This window comes from Vanacampus margaritifer, chromosome 11 (genome assembly GCF_051991255.1).
Source record: "Vanacampus margaritifer isolate UIUO_Vmar chromosome 11, RoL_Vmar_1.0, whole genome shotgun sequence".
Lineage (NCBI taxonomy): Eukaryota > Metazoa > Chordata > Actinopteri > Syngnathiformes > Syngnathidae > Vanacampus > Vanacampus margaritifer.
In genome coordinates this window covers 9,252,618-9,267,614 of record NC_135442.1, presented here as the reverse complement: position 1 = coordinate 9,267,614, position 14,997 = coordinate 9,252,618, and the positions used below count along the sequence as shown (strand labels likewise).

General features: G+C 37.8%; 1 protein-coding gene across 11 annotated transcripts in view; it reads right to left on the bottom strand.

The window, feature by feature from the left end:
• Positions 1-11,578, bottom strand: part of stxbp5l (syntaxin binding protein 5L) — a 109,524-nt gene extending 97,946 nt beyond the window's left edge. For 10 of the 11 annotated variants that reach the window (XM_077580841.1, XM_077580842.1, XM_077580844.1 and 7 more), the window contains exon 1: positions 10,897-11,578. In XM_077580841.1, coding sequence (XP_077436967.1) covers positions 10,897-11,067 — 171 coding nt within the window. In that variant the 5' untranslated portion in view covers positions 11,068-11,578. The remainder of the gene's footprint in view (positions 1-10,896) is intronic. The other variant, XM_077580839.1, reaches the window with a different exon arrangement.
• Positions 11,579-14,997: the final 3,419 nt, after the last annotated feature.

Genomic DNA, 14,997 nt, shown 5'->3' with positions numbered 1-14,997 from the left:
TGGTGAGATATACAACCTGGTACACAAGAATTTAGACTCACTAGAAGCCACACGTCAGTAAAATCACTGCGTATTAACGTGGCGCTTAATCAAGCATGGCCATAGAAGAGACACCCTTGCCAGGCGTGATCTGTTGACGAGTGCGCGCTGGAGTGCAATGAGAGGCCGTTTGAAAAGCTCAGCTGATTATATTTGCACAACATGAGGTGGACGGAGAATTTCGGAAGCCCACACAAAATCGAGAAACTATTTCACTTTTCAACACAAGCACGAGTGTACTTTGAACCTGAAATGTAATAATGTAGCATCACTGTCCTTTGCTTCCGCAGAATTACAACCGCCTCGAATCCAAAACTCATCTAGCTGGGGAGTCAATAAAACTCCTACAAACACTAATAGGGCACGATTCAAGCTTGACTTTGACTAAATCACCTTTAATTGGTCCCAAACGAGAGATAAACACCTCAACCATATTTATGACTAACGCCGTGTTAACATTCCGACAGTTTATCGACATATGTCACAGATAAGCAACGGGATTGTCAATATATCACATTACACAGTCAAGGCAAGGCAAAACAGAAATATGTGTAACAGTTCCAGAATGACAAACACCCCAAAAATGTTTCATAGACGAAACAAATGTTAAAAGTGTTTACATGTGTATCAACGCACCCAAAGTTTCACACGTAAAAGTAAAAGTAACAACAGCAGAGCGGTCACGGTTCAGTAGAGTTGGCTGGTTTCACTCCAAGTGCCCATGAAGTCGAAAAGTAATCATTTTTTAGATTCCCTGAAGAAAGAGAAGCTCTTCCATCCCTGACACATCGCAGCTGTCAAAAAGTGCCAGTAAACTTTGTCCTGTCTTGAAAATCTTTCCGGCTATAAAAGTGCTCAGCCTGATGAAGTCAATTCACAACCCTGTTCAAAACATTGGGGAAAAGAGCTTTTTGCAACATGGCCCTGATTGATCTCTTGTACTCTGCTGCCACCTGTTGGCCGTTTTTTTGTAATAACTACCATTGCTTTAAGCGACTTCTTGAGGTTAGAGGCTGCATCAAAGCTTGATGTATGCTCTAGCCCTAACATATTTTTATTTTATTTTTTTGAACGCATAAATACGTTTTTGGGACCATGGCAGTATTTATTTTGGGAGCAAATTAGCATTTTTTTATTTCATACTTTTTATGATTTATTGGAAATGTATGTATGTTTATGGGAAAAAATGTATATGGGAAAAATGCTATGTTTTTTAGAATTTAGCCTACAAGAACATTTGAATGTAATCATTTTTCAGATTCGCTGAAGAAAGAGAAGCTCTTCCATCCCTGACACATCGCAGCTGTCAAAAAGTGCCAGTAAACTTTGTCCTGCCTTGAAAATCTTTCCGGCTATAAAAGTGCTCGGCCTGATGAAGTCACTTTTTTTAGTGCGGATTTGACGATCGTCTCTGTCTTTCCTGGCCGCTTTGATAATATTACGGAGCACTAAAGTAGGTGATGTGTGCTTGCAATGGCGATGACAGATGGTATTCTACTTATAGTATTGCAACCCACATTTTCTATTGCGCTTGTCCTCATTAGGGTCACGGGTGAGCTGGAGCCTACCCCAGATGACTTTGGGGCAGGTTGCACTCTCCGCTGGTCACCAGGCACCGGCGCCGGGCACATACTGACAAACAATCAAACATTCACACTCACATTAACACCTATTGACAATTTAACGTCTTCGTTTCATCTAACATGCAATGTTTTTTGGAATGTGGGAAGAAGACTCCACACAGGAGGGCCTAAACCAATATTTGAACCCGGAAACTACTCAATTGTGAGAACAGTTGCGCTAATGTGGAGTAAATATTTTTGACTGGTAAGTATGTTCGAATGTATTTGCTTACATCTAAATGCTAATTTGCTAAATGCTAAAAACTTGATTGAACAATTTTTCATATGCCACAGGATATTGACTTGCGCATGTGCAATAAAAAAAATGCGCAAATTTTTTTTTTTAGTTAATTACTTATTTAGTCGCAGCCATTTTCACTGAAGCAACCGCCTTCGCTCCAGTTTTTTTATTTATTTATTTTTTTACTGGATTTTGACTGGTTTTGCAAGACCCACAGAATATTGTGTTCTATTGCTATAAAAACATGGAACCTAACAAAAGACACATTCGAGTCTCTTCTTTCATCAGGAAAAAAAATCATATTTGTATCTGTTTCCGTTCTACAGCAATTAGCATTAGAATATAGCTAAGTTTCATCATTATTCACAAACCTGTTGAAAACATTGGGGGAAAGAGCTTTTTGCAACATGGCCCTGATTGATCTCCTGTACTCTGCTGCCACCTGTTGGCCGTTTTTTTGTAATAACTACCATTGCTTTAAGCGACTTCTTGAGGTTAGAGGCTGCATCAAAGCTTGATGTATGCTCTAGCACTAACATTTAAAAAAAAAAAAACGCATAAATACGTTTTTGGGACCATGACAGTATTTATTTTGGGAGCAAATGAGTATTTTTTTAATTCATACTTTTTATGATTTATTGGAAATGTATGTATGTTTATGGGAAAAAATGTATATGGGAAAAAGGCTATGTGTTTAGAATTTAGCCAACAAGAACATTTTAATGTATTTGTGAACATGTTCGAAAGCACAACATTTTTTACTCCACATTGGCCATTCCAAGCTAAGTAAACCTGTACAAAATAAATAAACTAAATTGACACATTTTATCTGAATAGTCTCTAGCTAGAAATATAAAGCATCAATGCACATTTTGATGGCATTTTTTACAATTTTCAAAGAATAAAGACGTGTATGTTGATAAATGACCATTTTATCACAAGCATTTTTTTTTAACCTATATTTCGAGTGTTTGTTTTGAGCAATATGGACCAGCGTATATTTCCTTTATCCTGCCAGGAGAATTCTCCCCTCCTGTGCCAGGAGATCCATTTTTGAGAGAGTGATTGCGGAAGTTTACTTAAGAGAATGAGAGTCTGTTGCTGAGCCGGCACATGCTGGCATCACTCAAGACTCCTTTTGCGGCAAAAGCCGACGACCCCCACCTGATTATGGTGGCCAAGCTGCTTTTGCCTTTGCCGCAGAGTCCCACGCTCCAACTGAATGTCAAACATCGATTATCTGTCAGTTTTTTTTTTTCCCTTAGCTTTCCATTTTAACCTGATATCACCTCCTCCTTACTCGAGAAACCCCTCGAGGCCTCTGACACACGGTAATATGAGACTAGTTGGAAGTCCATCATACTGAGTCATCACACTCATTGAGAGTGCTGCGAGGTGATGTCAGACAAAGGATGAAACGATCACCAGAGCAGCCTCAACTTGTCAAGCATTTCGAATGGCCTGCATTTCTCTCTATTAGGCCACGTCGAGATCATCTGGTTTATAATTGTTTTTAGATCGATCAACTCTAAAGTTGTAATCATTGTGCGTTGATGAGGAGCAGCTACACACAAATAATGGAGATAAATCTCTGTATTTTTCCAATCCAGTCAAAGTCAGCAGATCGGAAATATCGGATGTCTCTCTAACATCGTCCTGTGGTTTGGAGTGATTTTTTTTTCCTTCACCTGATCTGCTTGCTAAACCGATCTGAAGAGCAGCTTGTGTTGAGTGTTTGTTGTCGTTGCTGTCAACATAGTACAATTACTATTGTCGACACGGCTGTTGTTGTGCCTATCGTTCTCGCCAATGACGGGCGGCGGCCATTTTGTTAATGACTAACGATTGAAGGCCGGGTAACTTTACGTTCGTCAACGTAATCATCAATAAACGGGTCAGTGATGTGAATACAATACAGATAGTTGAACCGACATCCTGCTATTATTAATCATATTGAGCAGAACTACTTAGTAGATGTAACTGAAGCAGATCATAAAATGCATTCCGATAAAAAGGAGAAACAAGACTTTTATTTCTTGAGCTAGTGTTAACATTAACTCATTCACTGCCATTGACGTCAACAATTCAATATTAATACTATTTCTATGAGTTTCACATTTTTTCCCACTTTTACTAACAAGAGTATGAAAAGCTCAATTTTTTTTATTGTACATTTAGAACAGATTTAAAATTTGTGATTAATCGTGATTTAACTCGTGAAGTCATGCGATTAATTATAATTAAAAATGTAATCGTCTGATGCCTCTAATTTTTAATAATCTTTTCTTTTTAATTAGGGGCATCAGGCAATTATTTTTTAAATATTTTTTAATTGTAATTGATCACATGACTTCACTAGTTAACTCACGATAAATCACAAACTTGTGGTTAATCGTGAGTTAACTAGTAAAGTCATGCGATTAATTACGTTTAAAAATTGCCCCTAATTTTTAATAATTTTTTCTTAAAAAAAAAACATTATTGAAAATTAAAAAGATTGTTTGTTTGTTTTTTAAGAAAAGGTTATTAAAAATTAGGGGCATCAGGAATTTTTTTTTTAATTGTAATTAATCGCATGACTTCACTAGTTAACTCACGATTAATCACAAATTTGTGGTTAATCGTGAGTTAATTAGTGAAGTCATGCGATTAATTACGTTTAAAAATTGCCCCTAATTTTTAATAATGTTTTCTTAAAAAAAAACCATTATTAAAAATTAAAAAGATTGTTTGTTTGTTTTTTAAGAAAAGGTTATTAAAAATTAGGAGCATCGGGCAATTTTTTTTAATTGTAATTAATCGCATGACTTCACTAGTTAACTCACGATTAATCACAAATTTGTGGTTAATCGTGAGTTAATTAGTGAAGTCATGCGATTAATTACGTTTAAAAATTGCCCCTAATTTTTAATAATTTTTTCTTTAAAAAAAAACATTATTGAAAATTAAAAAGATTGCTTGTTTTTTAAGAAAAGGTTATTAAAAATTAGAGGCATCAGGCAATTTTTTTTAATTGTAATTAATCACATGACTTCACTAGTTAACTCACGATTAATCACAAATGTTATATTTGTTCTAAACGTAGAATTAAAAAAATTCTAGGTTTTCATACTCAAGTGGAAAAAACGTGAAACTAATAAAAATTGTTCAATTTTTGACGTCTATAGCCGTCAATGGCAGTGAATGAGTTAAGATCAACACACAGACCAGCAAGTGGAATGTTACGAATAACCTGGCATACACCTTGAATCCAACATAGCAAATATTGAGGACTGAGGGAACCATTTCTGACACTTTAGGGTACAACAAGAAAACAAAACTTTCCTTTGTGTTGAAATGTGCATATCATGAAGGAAACAGTTTTTGGAATGAGACCATCTGCCATCTAAAATAAATTGGAACTCATCCAAAAAGTGTTTAGGTTGTTGTTTAGGTTACACAAAAACTTTGGTTCATGCTTGCAAAGATGATGTTAGCTAAGCTGAATCAAATAAATCCTCAAACGTTTAAAAAAAAAAAAAGTAATTACATTTTCCTTTCAAATGTGTCCTTTCTGATGATCCTAATTGACATTGAAAGGATTTTTTTTTTCATCCTGTGCGATTTTGCTGGTGTAAAGGGTCATCGCAAATCTCATTTTGATATTAATAATTATTTGAAGGATATTATAAATGGAAATAGCCTGAAGATGTCCCAGGGGTGGACATTTTAACAAGCTCTAGATCCTACAATATTAAGTAGTTAGCACTCAGACACGTGTGAGTGTCAAGTGGCCTCTTTTATTGGGGCGCACAACTTATTATTTTTTTTTAACTATCCTTCAGGTCCTTAACACGTGTGCCAAAACCAACACCATAGCATGGAAAATAGGACAATGTTCCGATTGGATGTAGAGATTCCATGCAACCTTATTTTGACAGACAAGAGCTTCATTTTTCATTATTTTAAAGCCTCATTGTATATGCTTGATTTTTTTTTTTTTTTTTTGTCATTCCACTTTGTCAAGGTTCTGCTTTGTCTCCGGTTGGTGAAGCTTAGAAGATTTATTTGCACTTTACAGGGACTTTCAAGCTCATTTGTGCTTGGCAGCTTTGTTGCATGACCCTGGAAATGCTCCAACAATTGACAGATTCTTGTAAAACACACAACAAAGATGGTGGCCAAAATGGATATGCTGCTCTGAAAACACTTATCTTGCTGCAAAAAATATATTTTTTTAAATCCACAAAGTAGCCATAATTTAGGAAAATGTACCGTATTCCAACATAAAAATGTTTCTAGACATTGTTTTAAACAGTCTGACTTCAGTATTTTATTTTTTTTTTCGTTCTCTCAGCTCTGGCATATATTTGGAGCACACATTGTTCCCTTTTGGTCCTGTTTGCACTCGCTGTGTGCTGACATTGCAGCCACATGCTCTCATCATACTTGCCTGTGTCAACACTTCCAAGAGTAGAGTAAGCAAAGAAAAGCTTTTGGTCTTGTGTGGACCATGTGGTGGCTTTTATTTTAAGAGCATTTTCGTTTGCGCTCTATTTTTTATTTTATTTTTATTTTTTTTACAGCGTTTCACCTCAAAGTAACCTGGAGAGTGCAGCAGTAATGTTAATTTTTCAATGTAACACATTAAAGCCTATTATGGGATAGATATTGGGGGGTCAATTTGATAACGCTTTTGGGTAATATATATATATATATATATATATATATATATATATATATATATATATATATATATATATATATATATATATATATATATATATATTAGGGGTGTTAGAAAAAAATCGATTCGGCAATATATCGCGATATTACAGCGCGCAATTCTCAAATCGATTTGTGGCAATATATATATATATATTAGGGGTGTTAGAAAAAAATCGATTTGGCAATATATCGCGATATTACAGCGCGCAATTCTCAAATCGATTTGTGGCAATATATATATATATTAGGGGTGTTAGAAAAAAATCGATTCGGCAATATATCGCGATATTACAGCACGCAATTCTCAAATCGATTTGTGGCAATATATATATATATATATATATATATATATATATATATATACATATTAGGGGTATTAGAAAAAAATCGATTCGGCAATATATCGCGATATTACAGCGCGCAATTCTCAAATCGATTTGTGGCCGAATCGATTTTTAAAGATCTTTTTTTTATGGGAATGTTCAACAAAACGTCTTACTTTAGGGTTAGGATTCGCACATTAAGCATGGAAGAATGTTATATTAATGGAACATTAAGCCTTAATATTTTATTTTAGTGCAGTGGCTCAGTTATAAGCCAGAATTTTTTCAGATAAATATATTTTCATACAAATCTTACAGTGTACATGTACAAATTTACTGATTAAGTATTTTCTAAATTTGAGTTTGAAAAAAAAAAATCGCAATAATCAATTTATAGATTCGTATCGGGATTAATCGGTATTGAATCAAATCGTGACCTATGAATCGTGATACGAATTAAATCGCCAGGTACTAGGCAATTCACACCCCTAATATATATATATATATGCTAGTCTTTTTTTTTTGCTCGGGGTACAACAAATACAGTAAAGTCTATGCCTGTGAGTATTGTTACATAATCTGTGTTGCTCCAACATTTACTTTCAAATATCCATTGCTTAAGGATTGCTATTTGTTAGCCTGTCTACGGCGTTTCGCACTGTTTGTTAGCATTAAGCTAAACATACTTTATTAGAGCAAAGCCAACGTGGTTGTTGTTCCATTTTTTTTATTCTGTTTTATGTTTAGTTTGACAGTAAACTTAACTGAGATAGCAGGAAACCGATTGAAGGATTGTTCACTATCTGTCAAATTGCTGCTTGTTGTGAAGTGAATCATACAGCGCTCATATCTCAAATTAAAAAAATTACCAAATAACAGCTCGTATCTTGATTACTCCTGAATTCCATATTAGTTAGAGCTAAGTCCGTGCCATGTCTTTTTAAAAAAAAAAATAGCTCCACTCCTGTCAAATAACCAAGAAGAAAAGCTTGCGAGTGATTCCTAGCTCATCTTCCCTCTCGCTCGCTCCTCACTAAAAACGAGAGGGAAGATTCAATGAGCCGCTCAGCCACCTGCTACCTCAAATTCCTTCCCGTGATTTCATTCAGTCTGAGGGAGAGTTCAATAAAAAGGTTTTACCGGCACTTCTGCGATCACAATTTCCACTGCAGCCTGCTTTGAAATTAAAACACGTGAGACGGGATCCAAACAAAAGGGAGTTATGGCATCTTCCCACACTGCAACGGTGAGGATGCAAGTCAGGAGAAGTTAGCCAGAAAACTCCCACACACAAACAAACACAAAGCTAAACCCAAACAAAATGGACATCATTGTTTTCGGATTCTGACCAGAACATTTCACTCCAGTCCGAAAGGATTTACACTGGCTCAGCTGTAGAATTGATTTTAAAATTCTGCAGCTAATCTATAAATGACTGATTGTTTGGGTCCTGAATCCAGTAGGGCTCCGAGACTCTGCAGACTTGGGCCCGGAACTCAAAAGTAAACACGGTGAAGCTGCATTTAGGTGTTATGCTGCACACAAATGGAATAAGCTGCTAACAGAAGTGAAGTCAGCCCTGAGCGCAAATGCTTTTAAAACGTTGATTTGTTTCCCACCCACCCATACCTTTGACTATGGTCTTTTAAAGATTTTTTAAATATTTTTTTAAGCATTTGAAAACATTAAAAGACCAAAAATAATATTTACCTTTTTTGGATTTATTTTCTGAAAATAAATAAAAAAATTTTTTTAAAAAAAAGACAATGTCTGTATTTGGAATTCAAGACTTTTTTTGATATACACTCTAAAAACAGTTGGGTAAAAAAGAACCCAATTATGGATCAAAAATGGACCGATTCATTTTATGGTTCGATTTGACCCATGAGTTAAGAAATGAGTCTTTCAGCATAGAACAACTCAGAAATATTGGTTAGATTGTTTGCTTGGGTCAAAAAATGGGGTCATTTTGTATAAAACAACCCAGAAAGTTGGATCAAATTGACCCATAAAATGACCCAACTTTTCTGGGTTGTTCTATACAAAATGACCCCATTTTTTTTGGCCCAAGCAAACGATCTGACCAATATTTATGAGTTTTTTCACGCTGAAAGACCCATTTCTTGACTCAAAGTTGGGCCAAATCGACCCAAGTAGAGGGTCGCTCCATTTTTGATCCAACTGTTTTTAGAGTGTGGAATTAAACAATAGTGCTTATACAACTCACACGTGTGTACCTATAAGTACCAAAATCAGAGAAACTGGTAATTTTTCTACATCTGTATGCACTCTAACAACCAGCAAATAAAATATAGGCACCTGATATCAAAATTATTTTTTTCTTTCTTCATTTTTTATTTTAATCAGGCATATTTGTGGAGGCCAAGGTTGTCATATAGGGTGAAAAGGGTCTTCTGCCCAGATTTAGTCATAACTGTTTTAATTTACTTATTTCCTCAATTGACCATTTGTCTGTGGTTGAAGTCAATGTGTTAGTTTGATTTCTTTGTAAATCTTATCTTATGCCGGGTGTCGGTTTGTCTGGGGAGCCTCCTCTATTTCCACAACAATAGACCATTTGTCTGTGGTCGAAGTCAATGTGTATTGAATGACGTCTGTAAAAGTTTTATCTCATGTCTGGTGAACTCCGGGTGGGCTGGAGGGGGGTTTGTGGTACCGCCCTTCAAGATAGTACAAGAATGTTGTATGTCCGCTGTAACTTCGCACTAGTGAGAGGCTGCAGCCATTGTCTGGAACTCACTTGTGCCCGGAATATTCTGTAGAAATAAAAGCTTTGAAGTGACTGTTCATCGATCTCCATCCAGCCTGCCTTCGGATAACCAACATTCTCACTACCCGAAAGAAAACGATGAACATGCGGAAGAAAAAGATAATTTCTTCAACAAGGGGATGAATGAAATAGATACAAGACTGAGGGCAAAGTTTGGACAATAGAACACATGAGCCAGACTTCCAAGCTGCCCTTTGAACTCTGTCTGTGGTGGCAAATGAAGGCAAAGCCGTGATTGCATCCCCCAGCGCCCCCTCATTTGATGGAACCCGATGCACTTGTGCTTTTTACACGAGAGCCTCAATCAATTCCGTGTATTTAATATCAACAGTGCATTAAAGCACTCAGCGAGAAGGCGCAGCTTCCGGCATCGGGGACTCGCCAAATCCCGCCGCCGGTTTTCCAGCACTTTCTCCTCCCCGTCTGCCTTCCGAGCCAGCTTTGTTGAGGGTGCTCTGCAGCATCCTTTTTTTTTTTCTTGTGAATCAACCGCCGCCTCCTCCTCCTCCAATCCCTTTGTAGAAATAACAAGACAAACTCCCACCCCTCCCCTCCCCACTCTAAAAAATACAGCACTGCAAAACAACCCACATTCTCTTGGCTTCTTAATGAATTATTCACACCGCTCGCCAAAATTCACCCTTTTTCTTTTGAGCGCGAGGAATAATCACCGCAGCCCCCGAAATGCATCGTGCTATAAATACACCTACTGTATAACCCCCCCCCCCCCCCTCCCTCCCCCCTCAAGTGAAAAGCACATCAACTACGAGGATAGTACCGCAGGGTCCCTCTTGTGTGCACTTTGTATGCAAAGGGAGGGACACCGGTTATGTCATCGCCTCCACACACCATTTATGTGTGCTTGCTGATGCAACACGAAGGCTGCTATTCATCCTCTTTTGCGTGTTTGGATCACATGAGCGCGCACATACTGGTTGGTTGGTGGGAGCTTCCCCTAAACTGCTTAGATTCGCCAGCTGTGCAAGGATGACGAATGGATTTGTTTAAGGGGGGCGTCCAAACTAATCAAAAAAAAAAAAGAAGCAAAATGAGGCCAAAAATGCTCGTTCGCGGTGTTGCGGGGGAACTTTCACTTTCACCCAAGCACCAAATGATCAACACGGAATGTAAATAAAGAGGGTGGAGGAGCGAATCTGAGTCATGCAAACCCACCTTACACAGCTGAAAGTTTTCCGACACCAGCGTCTCCTGCACCTCGATCTCTTTGGGGGTGGGCGCCGCGGTGGGGGTCCCGGCGGCGCTTCCGCACGAGGGCGATCCCATAGTCCCGCCGCCCGGAGAGGAGGTGGTCAACCCGTCCAACACCTTCCGAAACTTCTTCATCTCGGATGTCTTTTGTTTGTTTTTTTTTGCGCTCACGTCGGGCGAAAGAGTGTGAAATGAGGCTCTCTGCAGATGCACGGCGAGAAAGAATGATGTCAGGCTGCGCAAGCCCGCTCTCCTCCTCCTCTCGTCTTTTAAGTGCAATTTAAAAAGTCACACAGGCGCCTCATCCTGGCTGCCGTCCTCCGAATGAATGAGTCTGGACCACTCACCGCCTCGCGTTGTCGTCGTCGTCGCTGCTGCTGCAGATGCGCCTGACCTTTTTAAGTCCAAAGTTCACACCGCTTCTTCAGATCCTAAAGTAGGATCCACGCGGCACGGTGTAACATCCCACGCATCAGCAACAGTCACGGGAGGTGCGCAGCCATGCTCCAATGCCCCCCAAAAAACAACTTGATGCAGGCAGGGTGCTGTTTTTTTAAAAAAAAACGCACACATACACTTTTATCAGTGCGGGAGGGGGGGCGGGGGGTCCACACGCTGCACAGAACACGCAGATAAATGCGGGATGTGATCGCTTGTCGCTTTGAGCACAGACACGCAGAGACTGGCGCTGTCCACGGTGCTGAAAGCCTGGCAAGCTCCGCCCCCTTCGTTTTCTCTCTCTGCCTCTGTCCTGCACTCTCTCTCCGGCTTCTTGCTCTAATCGATTGTTAATAGAAATGGCAGTAGAAAAAAACTCGGTTGTTGCTATATTCAGTTATAGAATCGAATAGAATTACTAGTAACTCATTCACTGCCATTGACGGCGGTAGACGTCAAAAATTCATTTGAACTATTTCTAGTTTTACATTTCCCCCCACTTTTGTTAACAAAAGTATAAAAACCTAGATTTTTTTTTTTATTATTAGAACAGATATAAAATGTGTGGTTAATCGTGAGTTAACTAGTGAAGTCATGCGATTAATTACGTTTAAAAATTGTAATTTTTAATAATTTTTTCTTAAAAAAAAAACATTATTAAAAATTTAAAACATTATTTTTTTTATTTAAAAAAAGGTTATTAAAAATTAGGGGCATCATGTGATTAAAATTTGCAATCGTAATTAATTGCATGACTTCACTAGTTAACTCACGATGAATCACAAATTTTATATCTGTTCTAAATGTACAAAAAAAAAATCTAGGTTTTCATACTCTTGTTAACAAAAATGGAAAAAAAAATTAACTACACTTCCAGCCACACCCGTTTGGGGCTCCATGCCAGAGTGATGAACTCACTTCCAGCCCCGCCCCTTTGTCCATATTTGGGTGGATTTCCAGTACGCTACCTACCCATATTAGGACATTTCCCCTGACATAATATTTTATATAAAAATGTTAGGGCTGGGAGTCTTTGACTGTCTTACAATTCGATTCCGATTTTTGGGTCTGCAATTCGATATTCGATTCAGAACGATTTTACATTCAAAATGACTTGATTGACAATTATTTCTGCTTCAATTTATAGATATGCAAAGAATTGTCATGATCGACTCCAGTCTGACTCGCTAATGCTAATAAGCGCGCTACTCGTGGCACTTTTATCACTCAAAAGAACGACTATTCATACAAAACGCTTCAGGAACGTATACAGAGAAGCATCTTAATAGTAACGATAGACATATGCTCTTTCTACACTGCAAAAAAAACTTGTATTGGAATAAATTGATCATGACTTTTTGTTTCTATGTGGCTACAACTTAATAGTGTATCAGAACACGTGGAACCACACTGCCCCTAAGTGGCCAAATTGTGTACAACATGAACAGTGCTCCCAATAAAGGCTCACACAAGCAAGGGCAAGACAGTATAAAATTATTGAAATAAAATGGATTTTGGAACACTTAAAAATCGTTTCTGAATTATACTAAATGAGAATCGATTTTTTTGGGCACACCCCTAAAAAATGTACTTGACTTTTTTTTTGCATGATCCCCAAATTGCCGGGAAATAAGGCTTACAATTACTTGTTTACGCCAAAGCACTACTTTTCAATTATGGCCTCTCTAGTCAAAGCTCCTTGTCAAATAGGAGCTCCTTACCCACATGTCAACATAGTTCTTCGACATCAAAATTCCACAAGATGGCGCCAAAGCTATGCTTTTCTATTAGACGGGACTTTGGTACCATTCTTGTGGCATATACGCAAAAGTATGTATAAAATATACCGTACTGCGACAGTACCGGTAATTCGAGATCTGGTAATGTTGAGTTCTCACTACACATCGTTAATTATAGCATACATTTCATTTATTTTATTTATTTTTTTTTTTCTGGAGAGCTCAGTATTGTTCATTCGGTAATTTTACCGATTTGACATGTCATCATCATTGCTCTCTTTTTTTTTTTTTTTCATTTCAGATGAACAGCCTCTCTCTCTGCATTCATCTAACTAAATTTACATATTAAAATGTCTAAAATAATTTTAAAGAGAGCTATGTTGTATATTGAGTTCAGTGGCTGTACTTGAGAGCTGCTGGTCGCCCACAGCCCTTTTTAAGCGTTTTTAACCGGATCTTAATCTTTTATAGTGTAGCGGCAAGGCCCGGCCTACGTTAGGAAATGTCGGCGCTGCACAACTAATTAACACGTCACATTGCTGTAAGAGTCTTTCGGCTACACGGACATGCAAACTAAAAGACTCCTCATATAAAGAGATTCTCTGAATTTTATCTAACTCTTTGACTGCCAAAAACGTTAAATAACGTTTAGTAAAATCCTATGGGGGAGTGCCAAAGACGTTAAAAGACGTTTTTTTCCTCCCCAAAACAGAGGTGAAACTAACCATTTTCTATTGTTGATTACTGAAAAACGGAATAAGGTAGAAACAAACTTTTTTTTCTGATGAAAGATGAGAGTCCAATCTTTCATTTGGTAGTATGTGTGTTTCCATAGTCCAAACACATAATTTTCTGTGGACCTTGAAAGATCAGTCAAAATGCTTAAATCGGCTGGCACCCACGGCATCCCTTTTCTGAAAACGTCTGGCAGTCATAGAGTTAAAGAGGCTTCAAACACATTTGCGACGTTATATTATCATAATGTTCAATTTAATGTGATTGAGTCCAAAAAAAACCCAAAACAATAATGACAGCTTCAGCTGATGAATGTGAGTAAACCCTTCAGTAAATTTCCCCTGTGGGTCGATTAGTCTTATAATTGCGGTGGCTGAGACAATCAGCGTGGTCAAGCTGGTTGGAGACCATTGTTAAATATTTTAACAGACAGTCATTAAAGGCATGAAAAAACACACACACACAAACACAGGAGCGATTTCTGCACATGCTTATCCATTAACGAAACCGCCAACATACATCAACTCGTTGACTGCCAAAAACGTTTAATAACGTTTAGTAAAATCCTAAGGAGGGCTGCCAAAGACGTTAAAAGTCGTTAACTATGTTTTTTTGGGGTTTTTTTGGAAACGGGTGGAGGAAAGCCTTGGTAGTATGTGTGTTTCCATAGTCCAAACACAAAATTTTCTGTGGACCTTGAAAGATAAGTCAAAATGCTTAAATCAGCTGGCACCCACAGCATCCATTTTCTGAAAACGCTTGGCAGTCAAAGAGTCAAATGGGCACAGCCTCTTTTCTTTTAAGTGTAAGCGACACGATCGCTTTTCAACCACTGGGAACACTCAGATGAGAAAAGCATACTTTTTAAGCCCATTTTTTTTTCTTTCTCAAAACTTGCATTACAAGTTGCATAAAAGCTAACGACAAAACCACTGGTATGAAAATGTGACCGAGTGCGTTTTGCCAGCATCCCCGCATGACGCAAGACCAAGCTGAAAGGTCAGAGTGAATGCGATGTATAAATATGTAAAGCACAGTGTGCAAATTAATACATTAATCACATTAATGAGATACCACTGGGTACAAAATGTCAAAAATCCCATTTCTAAGTGCAAAAGAAGAAGAAAATGACTGTATTGAAAAGAAATCAGGT